General features: G+C 38.7%; 1 protein-coding gene across 4 annotated transcripts in view; it reads right to left on the reverse strand.

The window, feature by feature from the left end:
• Positions 1 to 20,315, reverse strand: part of VCAN (versican) — a 107,037-nt gene that overhangs the window by 52,395 nt on the left and 34,327 nt on the right. For 2 of the 4 annotated variants that reach the window (XM_048932251.1, XM_048932250.1), the window contains exons 6-7: positions 16,151 to 16,444; positions 3,632 to 4,045 (exon numbers count right to left, since the gene is read on the reverse strand). In XM_048932251.1, the coding sequence (XP_048788208.1) occupies positions 3,632 to 4,045; positions 16,151 to 16,444 (708 nt within the window). Of the gene's footprint in view, positions 1 to 868; positions 4,046 to 16,150; positions 16,445 to 20,315 lie in introns of all 4 variants that reach the window. The other 2 variants (XM_048932249.1, XM_048932248.1) reach the window with 1 other exon arrangement.

Below are 20,315 nucleotides of genomic sequence, written 5' to 3' on the forward strand. Positions count from 1 at the left end.
AACAAAACAGAATGCAATACCGAACACACTAGATATTTGAGCTTTTCCTTTTTATCAGTGTTCAACGCCTAATTTTTAAAAATAAGGTTTTACCAAGGCTCCTTAAGTAACGTTCATTTTACACGCTTCTTCAACTTTTGAATTATGGAGACATATTCTTAATAAAATTAAAGAGTTCATTGTTACTTCAGAAGTTTCTGTTCTGGATACCCATGGAATTGAAGCTGCATACACATGTACAATGTCATCAGCTAAAAAATAGAATGAAACTGCAAAAAATTACATCAACTTACATCTCAGATTCTGTAAAACTGGTAGAAAAAATCTAAGAAAACTTCAGAAACCTTTCTCTAAAATCACAGGAGATCCATCTTAGGACACAGCAGGATGCATTAGCCTTTTTTAGCTGACTACATGTACATGGCATTGTTAATTGCTACGGACTAATGGAATGTTAAAATAATCTAGTGCTTTGTTTAGGACTAGTAACGCATGGAATGGAAGCTGTGAAATTAAAATGCTTGTTCCACAGATAGCTGAAGTTAAATCAGTGACGTGACAACATTAAGTAAGAAAACTGGAATATAACCACCATTAGTCTTAATAGGAAGTGTAACAGTTCAATATTATTCTTACATAGAAATTAACCTCACCTGAAGCCATATATATAACACTTTTCCAATCATTTTGAATTGATAGAAAAATAGACCTACCAACACTTAGCAAATTGTTGTCTAGATAAAACTTGTGCTTTGCATGCTTCAGTGATCCAAGTAGCACTTCCTGTATATTCTAGAAGTGTCACACCAGCCTGTTATTATACACTGTCCATCACGATGGATTGCAGGTCTAAAAGGCAAAATCTTACCTGTATCATTGCCTGTGATTTGAATAACATACAATCTTATGTCAGTTCCACTATCAGGCTGTGAAGTAGGAGACACCTCTTGTGGTTGCAAGGCCTCTGTGGCCTCCATCACTGTGGGTGGGGCAGTAGGACGTGAAACTGCAGTAGAAGTTGATGATGTGAAATATTCCTTATCAATTTCTGGTTCTACCATCTTTCCTGTCAGATCATCTTCAGCAGTGGCTTTACTTGCAGAAATAGATTCATCAATTACTATGATGTCACTGCTTGTTACCTCCTCATCTTCCTCGGGAATAATACGTGGCGTCTTGAGAGAAACAAAAGGTTTGGATGCTGAGGTAGGCTGAATTTTCTCTACAGCACTAACAGATGATGTATCTACATCACTGAGCACAGTTGTTTTAACTGTTGCCTTAGATGAAAATGGAACTGTTCTGACTTCTTCCAGCTCTTCTGATATTCCTGAACCTTCTGGAGTTTGACTTGGAGAAGCTCCCAAAGTCAGAAGACTAATGCTTCCTGCAGTAGAAGGACTACTCAGCATCTTATGGGGGGGCAACACAGAACTCCAGCTCCCTATATTTCTGTCTTCTTCCCTTGTGGTGGTTCCTTTGCTTTCATACACTTTTGCCTGCGTACCAAACGTTACAGGCATCGCTTCTGTAATCTTCTCTTCTTGCTCAGTAGCAGTCTCAGCCTTGGGAGTCACTGTGAGATGCGAAGACCTGGTGCTAGTTACAACAGGCCCTGAAACTTGTCCATATTCTGTAAGCATTAATGCAGGCACTGATAATTCTGTTGCTGGATACATCTCATCATCGGCTGAACCTGTCTCATCGTGTTTTTCCAGAGTGGTTGTTAGAGATGATTCAAATCTTGCTGTCGTCTTTTGTTCACGCATTTGGACAGATGTCACAAACAAGGTAGACCCTGTGGCAGTACCTAGTTCCCTATCTTGATCTTTTGTGGAGAGCTCCTTTGGAAAAACTTCACTAGCTTTTGCACTTGTTACTGTTGCTTCAGTATGAATGATATTGTCAAAAGAAGTCTGATCAGTAACTCCAATGTTCTCACTACCTACAGTGACTGGAACTAGTGAAATATCATGTTCTCTCTGTGGAAATGTATTCTCTATCTCAGTTAAATTTGTAAACTTAAGGGGTTCCTTTGTTACTCCTAAGCCAACAGATGTTTCTCCTCCTCTTTCCTGAAGTGTTACCACTGACTTCTCCACAGTGGATGTCACACTGGTTGTCTGGCCTTCTTCTGTCACTGTGTGTTTTGAGATCTCCGTCCCTGTAGAGACTTCATCTTCAGCAGAGGTTGCTGGTGATTTCTCAGTAGTCTTTCTTTGTTCACCTTCTGGTGTAGAAAGAGTCATTTTCATAACATGTCCTGATGTTTCATCTGCTTCATGATCAGTCACCTCCAGGACAGTGGGCACAGCAGTTGGTAACACAGTACCACTAGAGGAGCTAAACGATTTAAATGTTGCACTACTTTCATCCACTGATATTTCGGATACAGTAAACTTTTCCAAATCTAAAGAGTTGCTTGTATGGAAGACATCTGTAGTACCTTCACTCAAATCAAAATCAGCTGATACAGCTTCTTCATCACTTTTTGTTTCTGCTGTCTCCATGCTTGTGTTGGTTTCATCCGTTACTGCTGAAACTGAAGCTCTCAGATGCTTTGTATATTCTATAATTTGCTCTGGAGATGATGTAGGCTCCATTCCAGAGATACCATCTTCAGAGTCTAGCTCAATTCTCTTAGTATGAGATATTTCTTCTGTTATATAGCCCTGATCCTTATCTGTCTGTAGCCACATGCCAGAAACTGGAGGAGTGTGTGTGAACTTCTCACTTACGAAACGTCCCTCAGATCTTGCACTAACAGAAGCAGGAAAAACAGTTGTGACATAAAGGACCTCATCATCTATTGTCCTCACTTCTGGCTCCTTTGTTTTTTCCTGCTTTTCTAAAATAGCTGATCCTTCTGTTTGCTGAGATGAGTGAAGAACAGATGTGATGCCTTCTTCAAACTTTTGTGGGGCAATGGTACCTTCTGTGAGAACAGATCCTGTTTCATTGGCAGTGAATACAGAAAAGGATACAGGTATTCCAGATGACGTAGTGTGATGCACATCTTTTAAATCCTCTCTGCTTCCCTCAGCTGATGCCTCATTATCAAACACAGTTGCAGACGAACTAAATTTAATGAATGGAGTTGACTCATCTGCTGTAGAAGATTGTCCAGTGGTTACCACAAGCTCATCTATGAGTGTCTCTGATACAGCAGGCACATCTGATTCTGGGATGCTAACCAGAGCCATGCCAGAAATTCTATCAGGCATAATGGTGTACATGCTCTCTCTTCCCTCCCCCTCTGTAGTAAGATCATACTGATCAGTGAATAAAGCCTTAGGGATTACAACAGTTGTAAGTTTCTTGTCAGATTTTGCTTCCATTGATTTTTTTGTGGGTTCTTTTGTTGACTGAGAACCAAGATACAGATTTTCTTTTGTTAGTGAAACTGAAGTCCCTGTCCTGGGTAACTCTCTCTGAGAAGCTGGTACCAAGCTATCTGTAGCTGTCATCAGAGGACCCACTTCTATTTGTTCAGTCTGATTATCAGCATCATGTTTTTGTGTATCTCCTGTTTCAATATCTTCCCACGAACCAGTGGAACTCTTAGCTACAGCTGTGCTATCCTGAAAAACTACAGAGGTCAAGAAAGCGTCCTCAGTGCTTTCAGACCTACCTTGTTCCTCGGACAATTCTGCTTCAGAGTAAGTGTGCTCCACTTCCAAAGCTGCAGATGTGCTCTCTGTTAACCTAGGTGAAACATCATATTCAGTCCTTCCCAGCATATCATAAGGGCTTATTTCACCATCTGTGACAGTCTGAGGTAAAAGGGTGGTTAACTTAATGTTCTCCATAAGCACCTCCATTTCCCTTTTCTCCTCAGCCACTTCAGTAGTCATTTTTGTATCTTCATTCTCTAGGGTTGCTTCCTCCCAAGCAGGGACCTTTGTTTTGGTGACAGCCACTTCAGTAACTGAACTCTCAAAAACAGAAGGTTTAAGAGTAACTTTAGCAGTTGATAGTTTCACACTGTCAGTTTTCAGAGTTGTAACCAGCTTAACAGTTGTAGGCTCTGATACAATTTTTTTACCTTTAAAAAAAAAAAAAAAAAAAAAAAAGAGAGAGAATAAAGAAAAGTTAAGGAATCATTCAGTAAGATTACCAACATTTTCAAATAGTTCACATATTCCTAGAAGAAATTACATGTTACATTGAGAAATATGTATAGAGGCAAAAAAGCTTTCGACAACTGTTGAGCATACAACTGAGCTTTGAGTGACATAAATATCATATTATTAAAGTTGCATGTAACTTAATGTCAAATGAAATGAGAACAGGAGCAGTATTCTTTGTAGCTGTTATTTATATAATTATCTCTGAGTATCCTAATACTATACAAGTATCCATTCGACAGCTAAATACTGATCAGGACATATAAAAGTTTATTCCACAATGGCATAAATGAGTAGTACTGCAAATCTGTGGGTTTTCTTCAAAGCTTACTATAGCATACAACTCAAATGCATAAGGAGACTGAAACAGCACTTCAGTTTATTTTCAGCACATAATTACTGATTGCAAAAAGGAATCCTCACAGGAGAGCACACTTGAGAAACAGGAACAAACATACCATCAGAAAATTCTGTATTAAAATGCAAGAATTGCTGCACTGCTTTAAATTACACTGAGAGAAATTCTGATTACGGGGAAAGGTGAGAACAGTAAACCGTAAGACCATAAACTTATTGCTATGATGATGATCTCTGGAAAACACTTTAAAGATATAACTGAACTTCCTTCACAAACAAAAGTGCTTCCATGAGAGTGCTGAACTCTCAGAATTCTCATGAAAAAGCAGAGCGATGAACCTCCTAAATGATGTGAGCAGTAAAGGGTAGCTATGCTGGATAGCTAAGTAGGCACAAATAACTTTATGTCATTTCAATGAACCAAAGTGTGATGGTTTAGAGGATCCTGGTGCCATTTCTCTGTCCAATCCTGCCACAGATTGCTACCCCACCAGAGCAGGAAATGAATCATTCCACTCCAAATTTTGGTAATGGAATTTAAACTCTTGAAAAAGGTGGATTTGTGCTCAGAAGGCAAGATTTACTCAGGAAAAGTCCTAGGTAGATATGTCTCCCCTTCTGCCAGTTCTTCTAGGTCAGCAATCTTCAGAAGAGCAACAGGAATAGAGAGGTGGGGGGTGTGAAAGTCATAAATCATGTTCATTTCCAAGTGATTAAGAGTCAGAAAACTTGGATGGACACCAGCTAAGAGCAAAGCATTACACCAAGCACAAGGAGGATGCATTAAATAGATTGCATATATGAGAACTAGCAACTTACCACAGTCAGTTATTATTAGACATTTGGCGTCTAAGAAAATACTGCTAAACATCTATTTGAGCAAAGAAATCTATCCTCCAACACACAAATATCAAATCAGATTCAATATTTTGTGACTCCAGCCTGAAACCAGAGGGTTCTTTTTACTACTGTGAGATAGTAAAAGAGACCAGGAAACTCTAGCTATTGTAAGGAATGAATACCAGTTACTTATTGGGAGAAAAGTGCATTCTGAAACTGGGTTATTACTGCCTGGCACAGAGATGAAGATGTTCCAGATAATGACCTGGGACTTCAGTAACACTGGAAAAATTAAAGGAGTTAAGAGTATGCAGAAATAACAGAATGTAAACAAGGAAAAAATATTTAGGAAGGCTCAACTGTAGCTATATATATTTGTGTAGTGACAGTTTATTCTCAAGCAAACCCAGTATGTATGCACAGTTCAGTTACTTTCACACCACTATGCCTAAATGGGTGAGCCTTTGATATTGAACATGTGGATTTTGCCTTTGCAAGTGAAGGTCATGCAAATGTTTGTTTAGTTTCACACACAAAACTTTGAGAATGTCACCTTTGTAAAAAAGCTATTTGAACTACCTTGAAGGAGACAGAAGCTGCTAGCCAGACCCTGGCTGCTTAGAATATGTAGGTGGATTTACAGAGCAGTGGAATGAGGAAATAGAAATGATATTTCAGCTTTCTTGAAGAAGTGAAAGTGAAAAAGAAATTGTGAGGGTAAAAATGCAGGATGTTGCTGTGTTTAAAATGATGTTCTTTGCCAGCAGAAAAAGGAATAGATTCAGTTTCTACCACATATCCAATCTTTTGTGTACATGTGTGTGTTGCTTTATAAGGAAGATTTAGCCACTTATACACATTTTTTGTAGGCCAAAGTTGAGCACTTGAACAAGCAGGAGCAAAACTCTTGAAAGCTCACTAAGCAAAGCACAGCCTTAATACCAGTGACTTTTGAGTTCAGGGTCCTATGACCTGAAGAGGATACTCATTATTTGTTTCAGTACCTATGATCTTTGAATATGAGATGCTGCTCCCAAAATCAACAACTTAAGAAGTACTATGCTTTACAGTGCTTTTCGTCACTGAGCGTGCAGGGTGGTCTGAGGCATGGAGTTTCTTTTCATAAGCAGGGAGTGAAAAGTAAATCAGAACAGCTCTGCTGAGTGGCAGCAGTTAATTGCTGCGCTGACACCAAAGAACCACAGATCTGTCACACACCTCCTCTGAACAGCAAAGTGGGAAGCACAAAACATAGTGCCATATTATCCCTTTCAAACACAGGATGCATTTCCTTAATGAAGACTGAATTTGTTTTGCAGCAAATATCATCAATTGAGTGCCCAATTACTCTCCCTTAAGAGACAATTAAGAGCACTCTTGGAAAGAATATTGGTACCTAATACTCTTTTACAAAGCTAGATAAAAATGAGGGCACAAAAGTTGGTTTTATAGGCAGTGAAGTGAAAAGTAACTTAATTCTCCTGTGGCTGGGAAATATAAGCAACTTCCTGATCTCCTGGAAGTGTTTGCAAGTGCCAAAAGATCAGATTCATGCCCAAAATGCAGTTACTTTTTGTTTCCTATAATTATCTGCTTATCAGTGATAAAATCAGTACACTGGCAGTAAATCTGACCAAATAGCAAGTGTATTTGATTTAGCAAATGTGAATTCATATACTGGTATAAGTAATATATGTATTATTTTAATAATTAATCAATGAACAGCCTAACTTTCTCTTTTCCAAGACATGCAATTGCCAACATGCAAAGAGCAGTTCTGGTTCAAATAAACGTTAGGGCCTCCAAAACTGTTTCATCATAAATGCGATATATAAGGCTTTCCATACACATTATTCAGGTTCACAGACCTTTTTGAGTTTGTGTTTTGAGTTTCTTGGAGAAATCTATCAGTGTTCTTTTTTTTTTTTTTTTTTTTTTTCCTTCTGTGAGAAAAGACAAAACCGAAGAGAGGATTGCCTTTTTAGTAGAATGAACATCAGTTCGAACTCTTCACCCAGATGTTTTGTATTACTGTACTTCTTGCAACACGCATGCAATATGCTATCTCCTCTGTTCTTCTTATGCAAGACATGAGGCAGATTTTCCTAATAATATTCACGAACATACTAGCACCAAGAAAGCAAATTATCTCACCAGCAGCTGTTCATATCAAAGACTATCTTTCAGGTTTTTAATCAATTCTTTTTATATTGAACAGTCTGAATTAAGTTGATTTTGGATGGAGTATATGGTTTCATAAAGATACTGCACATTTTCATTCTCTGTTTATTTTATGTTTTCACTATACAGCACTTTCTTCCTCTTCTCTCCCACTAATGTTTAAAGAAGGATTTAAAATAATGGAGTAATATTAAAACTTAATATTTTTTCAAGGAAATCACAATGCACTACTTTATACATGGTTTAACTTTGCAATTACCAAAAAAGGATTTTAATATGTTCTATTCTATTTAATAATACTTTCAGGATATCTAGGTGTACTTCTTGGAGGAGAAAATGCTTTCGTAAAAGATTACATAAATTATCTACATTATGACTTTTATATATACATTTTCAGCATAATCAGTTCCACAAAACTTTAACCATGTGTCTAAAATGAGCCACTGATGCAGTCTCTTTGCACTTGGAGATATTGTTTCTGTGCTTACATTTAGGTATGTATGTAAGAACCTGGATGAACATAGACCCTATAGATAAAAAAAGAGATTTCTTCAAGTTACTGTCAGCACCTAGGACAATTAAAAAATATATAAATACATAAAAAGTTTTAAGTCACACTAAAACCTGGAAATGCTGAATTCTTTCTATGAATCACAAGCCAAAAAAAATTTTCCCAGAATAACACTGATGTTGAAAAGATCCAAATTAATGGTTTTTAATGGACATCTTCCATCCATTTTGAGTATGCCTACACCAGCAGTTTGCTGTGTTTCATGTACACATACTGTGATAACTGCTGCTTCATTAAGTTTGCTCTTAGTGTCTGTTCCTTCCCTGCCACCTGCCCGAGCACCAGCACAGTTCTGAATGCTCCCCTGCAAGATGCCCCATCTGGAATTTAAACAATAGGCAGAACCTCACTGCCTGGACAAGTCTAAGAATCAGATCAGAACAGAAAAAAATAAAAACTGGAACTTTGGGCTACAGACAGAGCCAAAGATTTGTCAGTAGTACACCAACTAGGTACCCCTTCACTGCCTGTGAGATGTGTGATATCATATGGAGACCTCAACATCTGATGTTCCAGCTATGCAGTTTCCCTATTACTCTAGGAATATACTCCCACTTACCCACATTGTGTTTTGATATCAGAACACAGCCAAATGTAATGAGAAAAATAATGAAAAATCTGAATGCAGTGCCATTTTTCACTTAAAAAATACATGCAAAATCAGAGAAACTAAGTGGGATTCTTAAAAGTAATAATTCAAATCAATAACTAGTTGGCAGTCTACTTTATTTGAAAGGAAAAACTTGAGAAAGAAAGGTTATGCATCCTCCTGACACTGGCAGCTAAGGCTGCTTCCTTCCAGCTAACAACGCAGCATGGGCAGCAGCACCATGAGCTCTATAAACACAGATACTGTTCTGTAATATATTTACTGTTCTGTAATATCTGCTCAGGCAGCTAAGGGGGGAAGGATGTTATCCCTAGTTTCCCCAGATGTAAATGTGGTTCTGTGAACAAATTTTAACTTGCCTGCCCATAGAAAGAACAGTAGCAAAAAGTACTTCTCTTTCCATGTTATTTATAATTAAACTGCCAAAGGATACAAAATTTAGGTGAGCTTCTTTACTCAGCTCTTCCTAACAAAGTCCACATTCCAGCACTAAATAAAAAAAAACAACCTTTGTTTTCTGGCTGCAAAAATAAATGATGGAAGAATAAAGAAAGCCAAGATTGTCACTTCAGTCAGGAACTGGTACAAAAAATCTCAGTGCTTTGTTCTTGCCACCCACTGTGAAAGGAGACAAATTACCTGTATGTTCCATGGGTGGTATGCAGCTCCCAAAGCAATGAGCACAGGCAATAAAGAGTAAAAAGGATTTGTCCTCCTTGTACTTAAATACCCAAAGGGACAGACCCTCTACCTTTTTTATACAAGAGGATGAAAAGAAAATGCCTCCCATTGCGTCCCCTTTCCTTCCCTGTTCACTGTGCTCAGGGGTGTGCTTCAGCAACCCACCTGTGGACCTCTCAGAGAAATGCATATTTGCATTCTTTGGCAAAAGAAGTGCATGAACCTGAAGCTGTACCTCCAGAGACACCAAAAGGCTGCAGCTGGATTACAGGACTTGGTCCAGGGTAAATCAAATCCTGTCTTTATACTTCACATGATATTTAAAAGGTTAAATTGCACCCAGCCACCACCTCATCACCCTTCTACAGGTATCAGGAAGGTGTGTGGCACAGAGAATTCCTTGCTTATTTTTCGTGTGCTCTGAATGCTTTTGCAAAATCCCTTCACTCTGTAAGTGTGGCAGGCTGACATAAGAACCACTAGAAGTTGTCCTTGTGCACAGCCTTCCTTCACAGCCTTCATGACATTCACTCACAGACCCTGCAGGGAGCCTGGGAATTTAGACATTTCTGGACAGCTCTGTTGCTTTGTAGGTCTGGCTAAACAGCATACTTGGAAGAGGCATAGAAATCCGCCATCTGAGCAAAATAATGAAAGCCAGAGAACTGTTTTGTTGCAATAAGGCCTCAACTCCACAAAGGGAAAGGGAGCATGAGCACAGCCCACATTATTGCACATACCAGCCAGCACCATCACCTACAAACATTTGCTTGCTCAAAGTTATTTTGCCCATGCTGACACTTAAACTGAGCTGTGAAGAGGTGGAGGATGCTGGCTTTGACAAAATCTGTATTCTACTGTGTTTCTCTAAAGATAAACAGTTTTTTTAAAATTTAATCCATGTTTACATTGTTGTGTGCTGAGTACCACTATCGCTGAGTCTACAACCTTCTGCAGCCATTCTCAAGATGACCAAAAACCCACAGATCTCCCTCCGTGCTGCCCCTGACATGAGGCTAGAAATGATCTCTCATCCAGAAAATAGGTGGGACATACAGTCATTGATGATTGCTGTGGAAAAGAATAGGACTGCTTAGTTATTTAATGTTTTCAAAACCCAGGAACACACAGCAAACAAATAGTCAACAGTGTTTCTGCCAGCTTTTGAGTTATGCCTAAAAATGTTATCCTTTTTGCTGTCAGACAAGCTAAGAACAGTTCATGCTCCTGGGCAGCAGTTTGTTGTCATGATGGCTAATGCTGGAGGACATTTTCTTCTTTCTAATTTTTTCTCACTTCCATAGAAAACATTGCTATCAAGTTACCAAAACCCGCATCCTAATGAAACACACCAAATAAAATAATAAGAAACAGAGGGTTCAGATTGGAAAGGCTTTGGGGCTGACAGGACAGAAATCTGCATAGAGACAAGTATTTTCCCTTTGGGTCTTACAAAGATAAGTTCCTGTTGCATATTATGAAGACTGTAGCTTCCTGTATTTCTTTGTAAAAAATGCACTGATTTTGAACTTCAGATGAAGCAGCAAATGAGCAAAACCCATTCATCCCAGAAAATCAGCAAGACCCAAGAAGTAGATAACTTGAAATGACTCCTGATGCAGCTCTTCTGAAAGAAAAAATAAAGAAAGAAAAAAAAAACCAAACACAAACCCTGTTCATGGGTGACTATGCAAGGAAATGCTTCCTCTGATGCAGAATTTCCCAGTTCCCAGCTAAAAGGAAATCATAAAGCCAAACCAAAGAGTGTAATGAAAGAGAATCAGTGAAGGGGCATGAAATAAAAAGTCAAAATGAAAAAGCAAATATGAAACAAAATGGTCAATCCAGAGCAGAATTATTCCAAAATGTCGAACAGATGTTTTGAGGCAAACAAAAAACTGTTTTACTGAGAAGTTCACAAAAACCATACAGCTCTATGAAAGTATTCAGCTTTAATAAACCAGCTTTTCTCAGTAAAACGTGCATTTATTCTTCAAAGCTTCATTGACCTCTGTGTGTATCTATTTCAGTTTTGCTACTGATATGCACATCAAAAACTGCACAGATATTGCTTAGTGCATTTCTGGAGCACAATTTATTCTACACATAATGCAGTATAAAATGCCTAATCCAAAGTCTGTTGAAGTCTGTGCAAGGTTCCCACACACTTCACTGAATTAAGCGTGAAGAGACAGAGGCTGGGGTGAGAACGGGGTTAAATAAATACCCTATAGCTCCATGCAACAATGAAATATTAAACAGGTATCCAATTAAAAATGAAGGAATTTTTTGCTGAAGCAATGTTTTATTCTCTTATCAGTTGTTCTACAGCTGTTCTACCATTAATTCTTGCGTGGATTTTTTTTGAATGGGTTGTTTTTTTTTTGTTGTTTGTTTTGAACCGTGACTAGAAGTCCTATAGTTTAACACCTGAAAAACTTCCCTTGATGATGGTCTCCAGGGAGCTTCAAGTACTTAATTTAATCTGAAACTTTTTAAGCTTTATCAGATACATGATTAGGCACCTCTTAGAGAAACTGTCATGGTTTTGTGATTTTTGGCTTTCGGTATTCCACATCATAACATCATGTGGGGCACTGGGACTTTAACTGTCAATGCTCAAGTCCTGGGTACCTGCCCTGAAGAGAAGAAGAACTGCATTCCCCAGGGGACCTTGCGGTCAGGGAGAGGAGGTTTAACTCCTGGCAAGGTCACCTGATTGCTCTTTCTCGCCTGCCCTTCGTCGTGGGCGCTGCTCCCGTCTCCCTGCTGCTCAACCAGACTGCGCATCTCACCTCAGCGTTGTGGTGAGGCCTATCCACCTTTCGGACATTCTCTCTCTCATTATATTTGATTTATTAGCTTCTATTCTGATTATATTGTATTATAGTGTGTTATCTTGCATTCCGACAATATATTTAGTAAATTAGTTTGTTTCTCCTCAGATCGTTGCCGCTGTTTTAATTATTTTGGGGTCCCCTGTTTCCTTTTTTTCCAGAGGTGCAGATCTGTAGATCCCTCTACCCTGCTCGTCACGGAACCGGGCCAAACCAGCCCGTAAACCATTGACAGAAACAAACAAACAAAAAACCCTAAGATGTCTGGCAATACTCAAAGGATGAGCTGAAACACATGGATAATATTTCAGAAATTCAGAGTCATGTGGTTTCTGTAGAATAAGAAAAGGATTGATCAAAGCGAAGAGGGTTGTTATTTTTTAACAAGATTTTTAGATTTTAAATCATATATTACTAGTCTAGACCACTTCTGTTTACCAGAAGTAAAGACACTTTGCACAACGTAATTATGTAGCCAGAAAAGAGCTGAAGTTTAAAAGTTGAACTTCACTATTAAATATTGTCCAGGTCAGCTGTTTTATTGAAATTAGTGCCTACTGGTTTTAATTTACAGTTGAGTTATGCTTTTTTTAATACATATTTTGATCATGTGAGTCTGAAAGTTAGATTTTCAATGCATCAGTTGAAGCTTCTTCTAACTCTACTGCAATCTAAAATTAATATATTGTGATATTCCATTTAAATACATTCAATCACAAATTAGGAGTAAAGACTTTAAGGAGGGCTGAAGAAAGAAGTATCCCTTTTCTTAAACTCAAGACTTGTCTTCATAATGATTCAAACAGCTGCCTGCTTTGCCACAGACCTATTGCTTTAGAGTACATGTAAATTTGAGAGCTAGACTCTGGTGCTGGGCAGCATTTGCTGCAGTGGTCTTGCTCAGGGAGGAAAGTGTTGCTCAGCATGAGTAGAAGTGCAGGTCTTCAGTCATTGTTGTTGCACTTCAAACAAAATATCAACATGTGGGCACAGTACTCAAGGCTTGATCAATGTGAACCTTGCTGGCAGAGGAAACTGTATGGGGATGCTTTAAAAACCCCAGGTCACTGTATGAACATCTGTGCTGCAGACCTTTGGCACTGGTGCTATCTGGACAGGCAACTTGTTCCTTCCTTGTTTGCAGAGGAACTCAGTGTTTTTTCTTGTAGCAGATGTGCATAGCCACTTCCCCATTTTATTCTTTTTCAGCCACAGAAATGTCTTGTAACATCAAATACCTAATGAGCATATTAAGAACTATGGGCAATCTATTAGAGTTAACTGCAAAGAATCAAGGTTTTAGGGAAGAATGTTTGGTTTCTTGGCACTGCAGGAATCACTGTGTTAGACTTCATATCAAGCTGAAAGCACTCAGAGCATCAGGATAGAGGACTTGATGTGGTGTATTGCCATGCTGAAATAAAGCTGACTGGAAAGCTTTAGATGAAACTTCCATATAAAGGATCATTTGAAACAAAGACTTAAATTCACATCTCCTGCTATGCTGCAGAGCCATTTTTAACTTTTTCCCTGTTCCTCTGTCCCCGAAAAGGGATTGGCTCCACCAGCAGAGTGATTCACTACAGCTGCCACTTCAGGAAGCTGTCTGGGATGTGAAAGACCAAACCACTAGATAGTCTCACTAACACATGCACAAATCTTTTATCAAAAGCAATGGAGAATTGCAGATGGTTTCTGAGAAATTCTAAGCACCTTATGAGAGGGAGAGAGAGTTTTCAGCAAGTATGAAGGGGAGTACATACAATTCAGCATTATACTTCTTTTTTTTTCCCCTGCACAAATCAAGATATGTTTGGCAAAACCTGAGTCATCTAACTAGCAGTGTTTAATTATGTCTGATGTAATGTTGACTGCAATCAAAATTGCTAGAATTCAAGTTCACTATTTAATAAATTATGGTGGCTTGGTATGGTCTTCTTTATTTTCTCATTAAAAGTTCCATACTCATGGACTATAAGCAAATCACTCAGTACTTACTTCAGTTTTTTAGAGGGATTAATGAGTTTTATGTCCACTAGTTAATTTTACCTGCAACTTACAAACAATAAATATGAAGTGGCAGAAGGAGTAACATGACAAAATTATGCCCTGCAGATTAAAACACACTCCTAACATAACTAGTCCTTATTCCTGGTATACAGTTCCTCTGAAGTCCTCCAGGACTACCTTTACATGCAAAGTTTTGCAGTATTTAACTCACAAGCAACAAATAACAATAATAAAAATTAAAAAATGCACGTTCGAGTGTGTGTGAACAATCAGACTGTAACATTACACTAGATCTTGGGATTTGTTCTCAAGCAGTAAGGTTTGTTCATAAAGGAGCCTTCAGTGCCTTGGTTGGAGAGATTCACATCTTCAACTAGCTCATCACTGACAAAACTGAGGACAGCATAGGTTGCAAATTTCAAGCAGTGGTGACTTACAGTCATAGAAGTGAGCCCCTCCAAACTGTACTTTCTTAGTTAAAGACTAATACAACACAAGCAGTCTTTATTCCTTAGTGCCAAAAGCACTGTCTGTAACCACAGGAACTTCACCAGAGAGGCCTGTAGGGAAATTATTGAGAAGTCTGACCTTCCTGTGTTGCTGAGGAGCCTGTAAGACTCAGGACATTCAGCTGGGAAGACACAAACTCCAACCTCTTTTACATGACTGACCTTCTAATAGTATCAGTGTCCTCTTGCATCAGGAACAGTCCTGTGATAGAAGGGATCATAAAGGACAGAAACAAGGTGATAGAATCCTCTGCTAATTGACACAGTTATCTGGTCTGCAATATTTGAAAGGTCTACATAGCAGCTCAAATGTTTATCATAGGATGTATGGATAAGTTATCTGGAAGTGGAGGGGAGGTGGAGGTGTAAGTAATCATCAGTGAGGATGGAGAGAATTGTCAGAGAGGTGTTCTGAAGGAGGCTGGGCAGATGAGGCCAGGTTCTCCATAGTGGTATATGAAGCACTGTCAGTTCCAGGAAGGTCAGAGAGACAGGCAGGGATCTAGACCTGCAGTGCACAGGTGTGATAATGGTAAAGGGAAAAGAAGCTCATAGTAGAAGCTGGGGAATCTTTGAGACAAATGGAATCTGTGCAGGGATAGACTGCACCATAATAACAGCAGAGCCAGGCTGCTTGATCAGAAGATGGAAGAGGTTACAGAGGAACATTTAACCCCAAAGACCAAGGAAAGTTGACAGGCATGAAGGAGATCTGATTTAGATTGATGCAGTTTAAAGATGGATGTGGCAAATACTTGATGTGCTTCAGAAAATATCAGATTAAAAAAAAGTAGCAGTAAGAAAGGCAATTTAGACGATCCACAGTGCCAGTTGAAAAGTACGTGAAACATCACGTGGGTGAGAGCAGAACATACAACTGCTTTAGAAGCATAAAAAATATGATGGGAGGAAATGTCTAGAATCCAATGACAGCCTCCAGATTACTGGCATTTCCATGGGTAGGGCTAAATGCAACCTGTAAACAGCCTCTCTTACTGCCATTATTCAGAATAGAGCATCAGGTTAGATGATAGTCACTCCCTTGGTCAAAGAAGACATCTTTTTCTGTTCTCATGTTCATTGACATTACATACAAGGAATCAGGGTGCAATGAGGCACTGAATTACATAGCATTCCACAGTCACAGGTCCCAGGGTGATTGTGGATAGTGTATATCACTGCATAAACAGAACAGTACTTAGCAGGCTGAAATCTTACCTTAAAATTTTGCATCAATGTACCAAGATGTTACTTTAAGACATTTGTCTTAGTTTGGCTTTTCTCTTATTACTTTTTTTAAAGCCACAATGACAAAACATTTTTTAAGGACTCGTGCACTTCAAGAACTGAAACAAAACATATTATAGTGAACAATTTTCAGACTTAGAACAGTGAGTGTACTGAAAATTATAACTAAAAAAGCTTACGTTCGTAGCAGTAGGCATCAAACTTGCTATCTGGGTAAGGAAAGCCTGTTTGGTTCTCATAGCGATACAGGGTTCTCACCCCAAGTAAACCTCCGCCACACTGGGGCCTAGCCACAGAGGCAGGGTAGCGAACACTTCCATCCGCCAGCCAGCCGTAGTCACACTGGTCAAAGCCATTCCTCCAGGCAACATACATGTTTCCAACAGAAGCAAGAACACCATCTCTTTTCCGACATAGCTCTTTTGCTTCCTCAAAGGTGAGTTTCTCAGGAACAGAAACATGAACAACTTCATCTACAGGGAGAAAACAAAGACAAAGATTGAGTATCAAATTCCCTCATTTAGTCAACTTAGCTTCTCTCATCCTGTCCATATCCTGCAAGGTGACTTTCAAATTTTGCTTAGATACCTTTTACTTACCATTTTGCTCAAAACGAACAAATGAACAACAACAAAAAAAACAGACAGAAAACCTAAATCTCACTTTTCTTATAAGTGAGATATAACTCTCTTATATCTCACTTGTAGGCACTATGAAAAAGTGCCTACAAGAAAGCCCGAGCATTCATACTCAAATTATACCTACATCATGGTTGGAGACCGAGTCTCTAGGCAATGGTAACACAAGCCTCAAAGCTCCTCCGTGACCTCCGCTGGAGCAGACTTTCCCACTCAACTTTGCTAATTAAATCCAGCCCAACAGAATTTACTTTCTCAGTATAACAAATCCTTTACATCTGCAAGCCTTTTACCTGACCTTTTTAGTCATCGCTAAAATCTCACTTGGGACACAGACAAAGAACAAATAATGCTCCTCCCTGCCTGCTTCGCAGCAGCTTCAAATGTCGTATTTACATCAATCTTGCTCTTGCCTTGTGGGGAAACACAGATGAGGGAATGCATCAGACATGTTGTGTGCACAAAGCCCGATTTGTGAAAAAGCCGAACTAATCTAGATTACCCCTACTATAGTTTTCTTTCCATTAAATAGTAATTTGCACTTACTAGCCTCTCAGTTAGAGACTGAAAACAAACATTATGCCTAATATTTTGCTTCAAAGTTAAATAGCCATTATATAGTTGATTTGTTGCCTTGTTCACCCAAACACTAGAAGCAAAACCAAGGCTCTGATCTTTCTGTCTTGGGAACGAAAAAGTAAACTGACTTCTTTCCAGATTTTGCTCAGGCTTCAGAAAGTACTGATCAAACTTAAAATCAACACATTCATCTGCAGAAAACAGTGCAAACTCAAAACATTTGTTACAAGATAGCAATTCTCTCCCACATTCCTTGTAAGCAGGCTAGAACACAGCAACCATTGTTGCAGGACAGCACCGCTTATTCACATTGGACATGCAATCTGTCCCACCTCAGAGCAGCTGTTTCAAGACAACCTAGCAAAAGGCAGACAGACTACATCACCCTAAGCAATTTCATTCACATATTACACTTGCTTCAGGCTTGAAAGGAATGCAAGTGTGAAAGAAGGCAAAATGCCAATATTCTTTTTCCTTCTAGGTAGAAACCCTGGTTTGTTATTACAGCTGTGATATCAATTCCACAGTGTAAGTTTCTTTATACGTGTTGTAGGGAGTTTTTAAATCAGAAGTAGCAACTGAAGGGCAGAACATGTCTACCAGGAACACTTCATGATAAAGAAAGTGAATAATCATTCACCCTCAGAGGTATCAGAATGCTTCTTCCAGCTCTCCAGACCACATAGATAATACAGCTTTTTTATTAAACAGATCTGCAGAAGACAGCTTTTTCTGTATTGTGGAGCAGATCTAGTATCATGGCCAACACAGAATGAGGGCTGCAGTTATCCCACAATCCCAGATGGGGACGTCATTAAACACCTCCCTAGTACAGCTCCCTCTTCTCTGAGGAATATATGCTCACATAGCAGCCATTATACACACAGAATTTATGTAGGTTGCTCAGTAGGTTGCAAAGAAATACCCAAGAGGCTCAGGAAGATTTTTACATAGATATTTGCCTGAATTTGTCTGTATATGCAATATTGATAATACTGCAATTTTAATAGGAGAGTGACATGCCTGTACCTAATCAATTCTACCGACCCAACACCAATTCATTTGGTTCACCTCTTGAAGCTGGCTATACCCACACAGACACAGTCTTTGTCAAAGGGTATCTTACCAGAAAAAAATTCAATGATTAAAAAACCCCACATATTTAAGAAAAAATGCAGTCTAACTAGAACAGTTCAGCAAGCAAGTAAAAGTCAAGCTTTTCTTTCCCACCTATTTGGCATATTAAAAATAAAATCTGAAGATAAATTCACAAAGAATGTAAAAAGGTACCAGAGCGATCAATAAAATGCTTTTATTTTCCCTTTAATCACATATCATTCGTGTATTTCAAGAATACTGCTGACAAAAAAAAAAAAAGTAAATTCATGCTAAAACTTAGCAGCTTGCAATAGCTTTAAAAAGTGATTTGCTCTGATTCCAGAATTCTTGTTTTAAAAACAATCCACTGAATCCACTGTTTAAAAACAACTCCACAATTTGGCTGTCCAGATTGAAGATAAATTTAAGTTCTACCTGTTTGTTTGAGTGTACACTTGATGTGTGTAATAATTGCTGGGACAAAATGTTAAAAAAAAAAAAAAAAAAAAAAGCAAATTTTTAATAAAGGCCTTGATATAGAAGTTCAAACATTCTTAAAAGCTGTCCTACAATCTTATTTCAACACCACATTGGAAAAAAAAAAAAAAAGGAAAGGTTTGTCTTCTGTCAAGCAATTGAAAAGAAAGCAGTGTTCAATATATATCATCAGCTGGATAGAATCAGTTTCATTTACAGCAGCCCAAGAACACAAGATGCACAATCCCTCCTGCACATCCCACCCGCAGCACACTGTGGTCATGTAAGATGCACGTACAGAATTCTTTGCACTTCAGGGATCTGCTAACCCATAGAGCACAGAAACAATTAATCAGTACCCACTGTTTGTGTGCACTGAGTGCAATCAGAATGGAATGTGTGGGGATGTTAAATGTCCTGTATTTCCTAAAACGAGCTTTACACTACTGCAGATCAAGAAGAAATCTCCTATCTCTATATTTAGATGAGATATTTTGCTATCTGTGTCATTTCTCTAACATTATTAGTTCTTAGTCAGAAAGTGATGGTTACCAAATTATCAAAACTTATCATGCATGTGCTGCAAGGACTATTTAATAATATCCCACTTCCTTTTCCCGCACTTCTATCCCCACAGCTGTGCAGAAATTCAGTTCATAGTACGTGAAAAGTGTTGGTCCTACTTCACTTTCCACTGGAAAGAGAACATGGTTTGAAATCATGTTGCATTAGCTACCCTTTTCCCTCTCTATTGCTTCTTCCCTCTTTCAAACAGATCAAACAGATTGAGGAAACCAGCTTTTTCTCTTGAAGACAAGCTGATTCACTGCAACCCCCAAGGAAAAAGCTTAGAATCCACAAACTTATCAGCTAGTTTTATAGCAAGCTTCATTCTTTTGAAGGCTAGCTCACTTATCTTCTCTCATCAGAGATATCTCACTGAGCTGGGCATGTTTGTAGGTGTGAATTTCATGAATCACACATCTTAAAAGCAAGCACAGAAATAAGGGCAGGCATAGCCAGGGGTCAAAATGCAACATGTATTGACTAGGGCAAAAGTAATAAAACTAGACTTAGTCCTACAGCACAGACCTCACCAGTAATTTATCTTCCAATAGATGAAACCACAACTAAGGTATTGGTATGCTGCTATTTCCTATAGTAGCTCTTTGAGCCTAGCTATGTGGCACTCTTCTCCCAGAGTATAGCATCACCCAGTGTGACAGACACAAGCCATGTACACTTGCAGAGGAAGGCATCACGTGCAAGTCACAACAAGAATTTTACAGGGTTCCCCCAAAATGCAGAGAAGCTTACAAGAGAACCCACGAGTCTCTCACTGAATATTCTGTAGACAAAAGTGGTAGCACAGCAGCTGGTGTTGATAGTGGTTGGTAACTACCTACTGAGTGTCCTAGCCATTATTCAACCAATTTCTAAGAATGACCAAAAGACCCCTGCATTTATCAATATTTAATATTTTTAGCCTTTTTGCCCATTTTACTCTCCCAAAGCAACAAGACTCTTCATTAACAATATCCCATCTGGGATT

The sequence above is a fragment of the Lagopus muta genome, chromosome Z, assembly GCF_023343835.1.
Source record: "Lagopus muta isolate bLagMut1 chromosome Z, bLagMut1 primary, whole genome shotgun sequence".
NCBI classification, from domain to species: Eukaryota; Metazoa; Chordata; class Aves; order Galliformes; family Phasianidae; genus Lagopus; species Lagopus muta.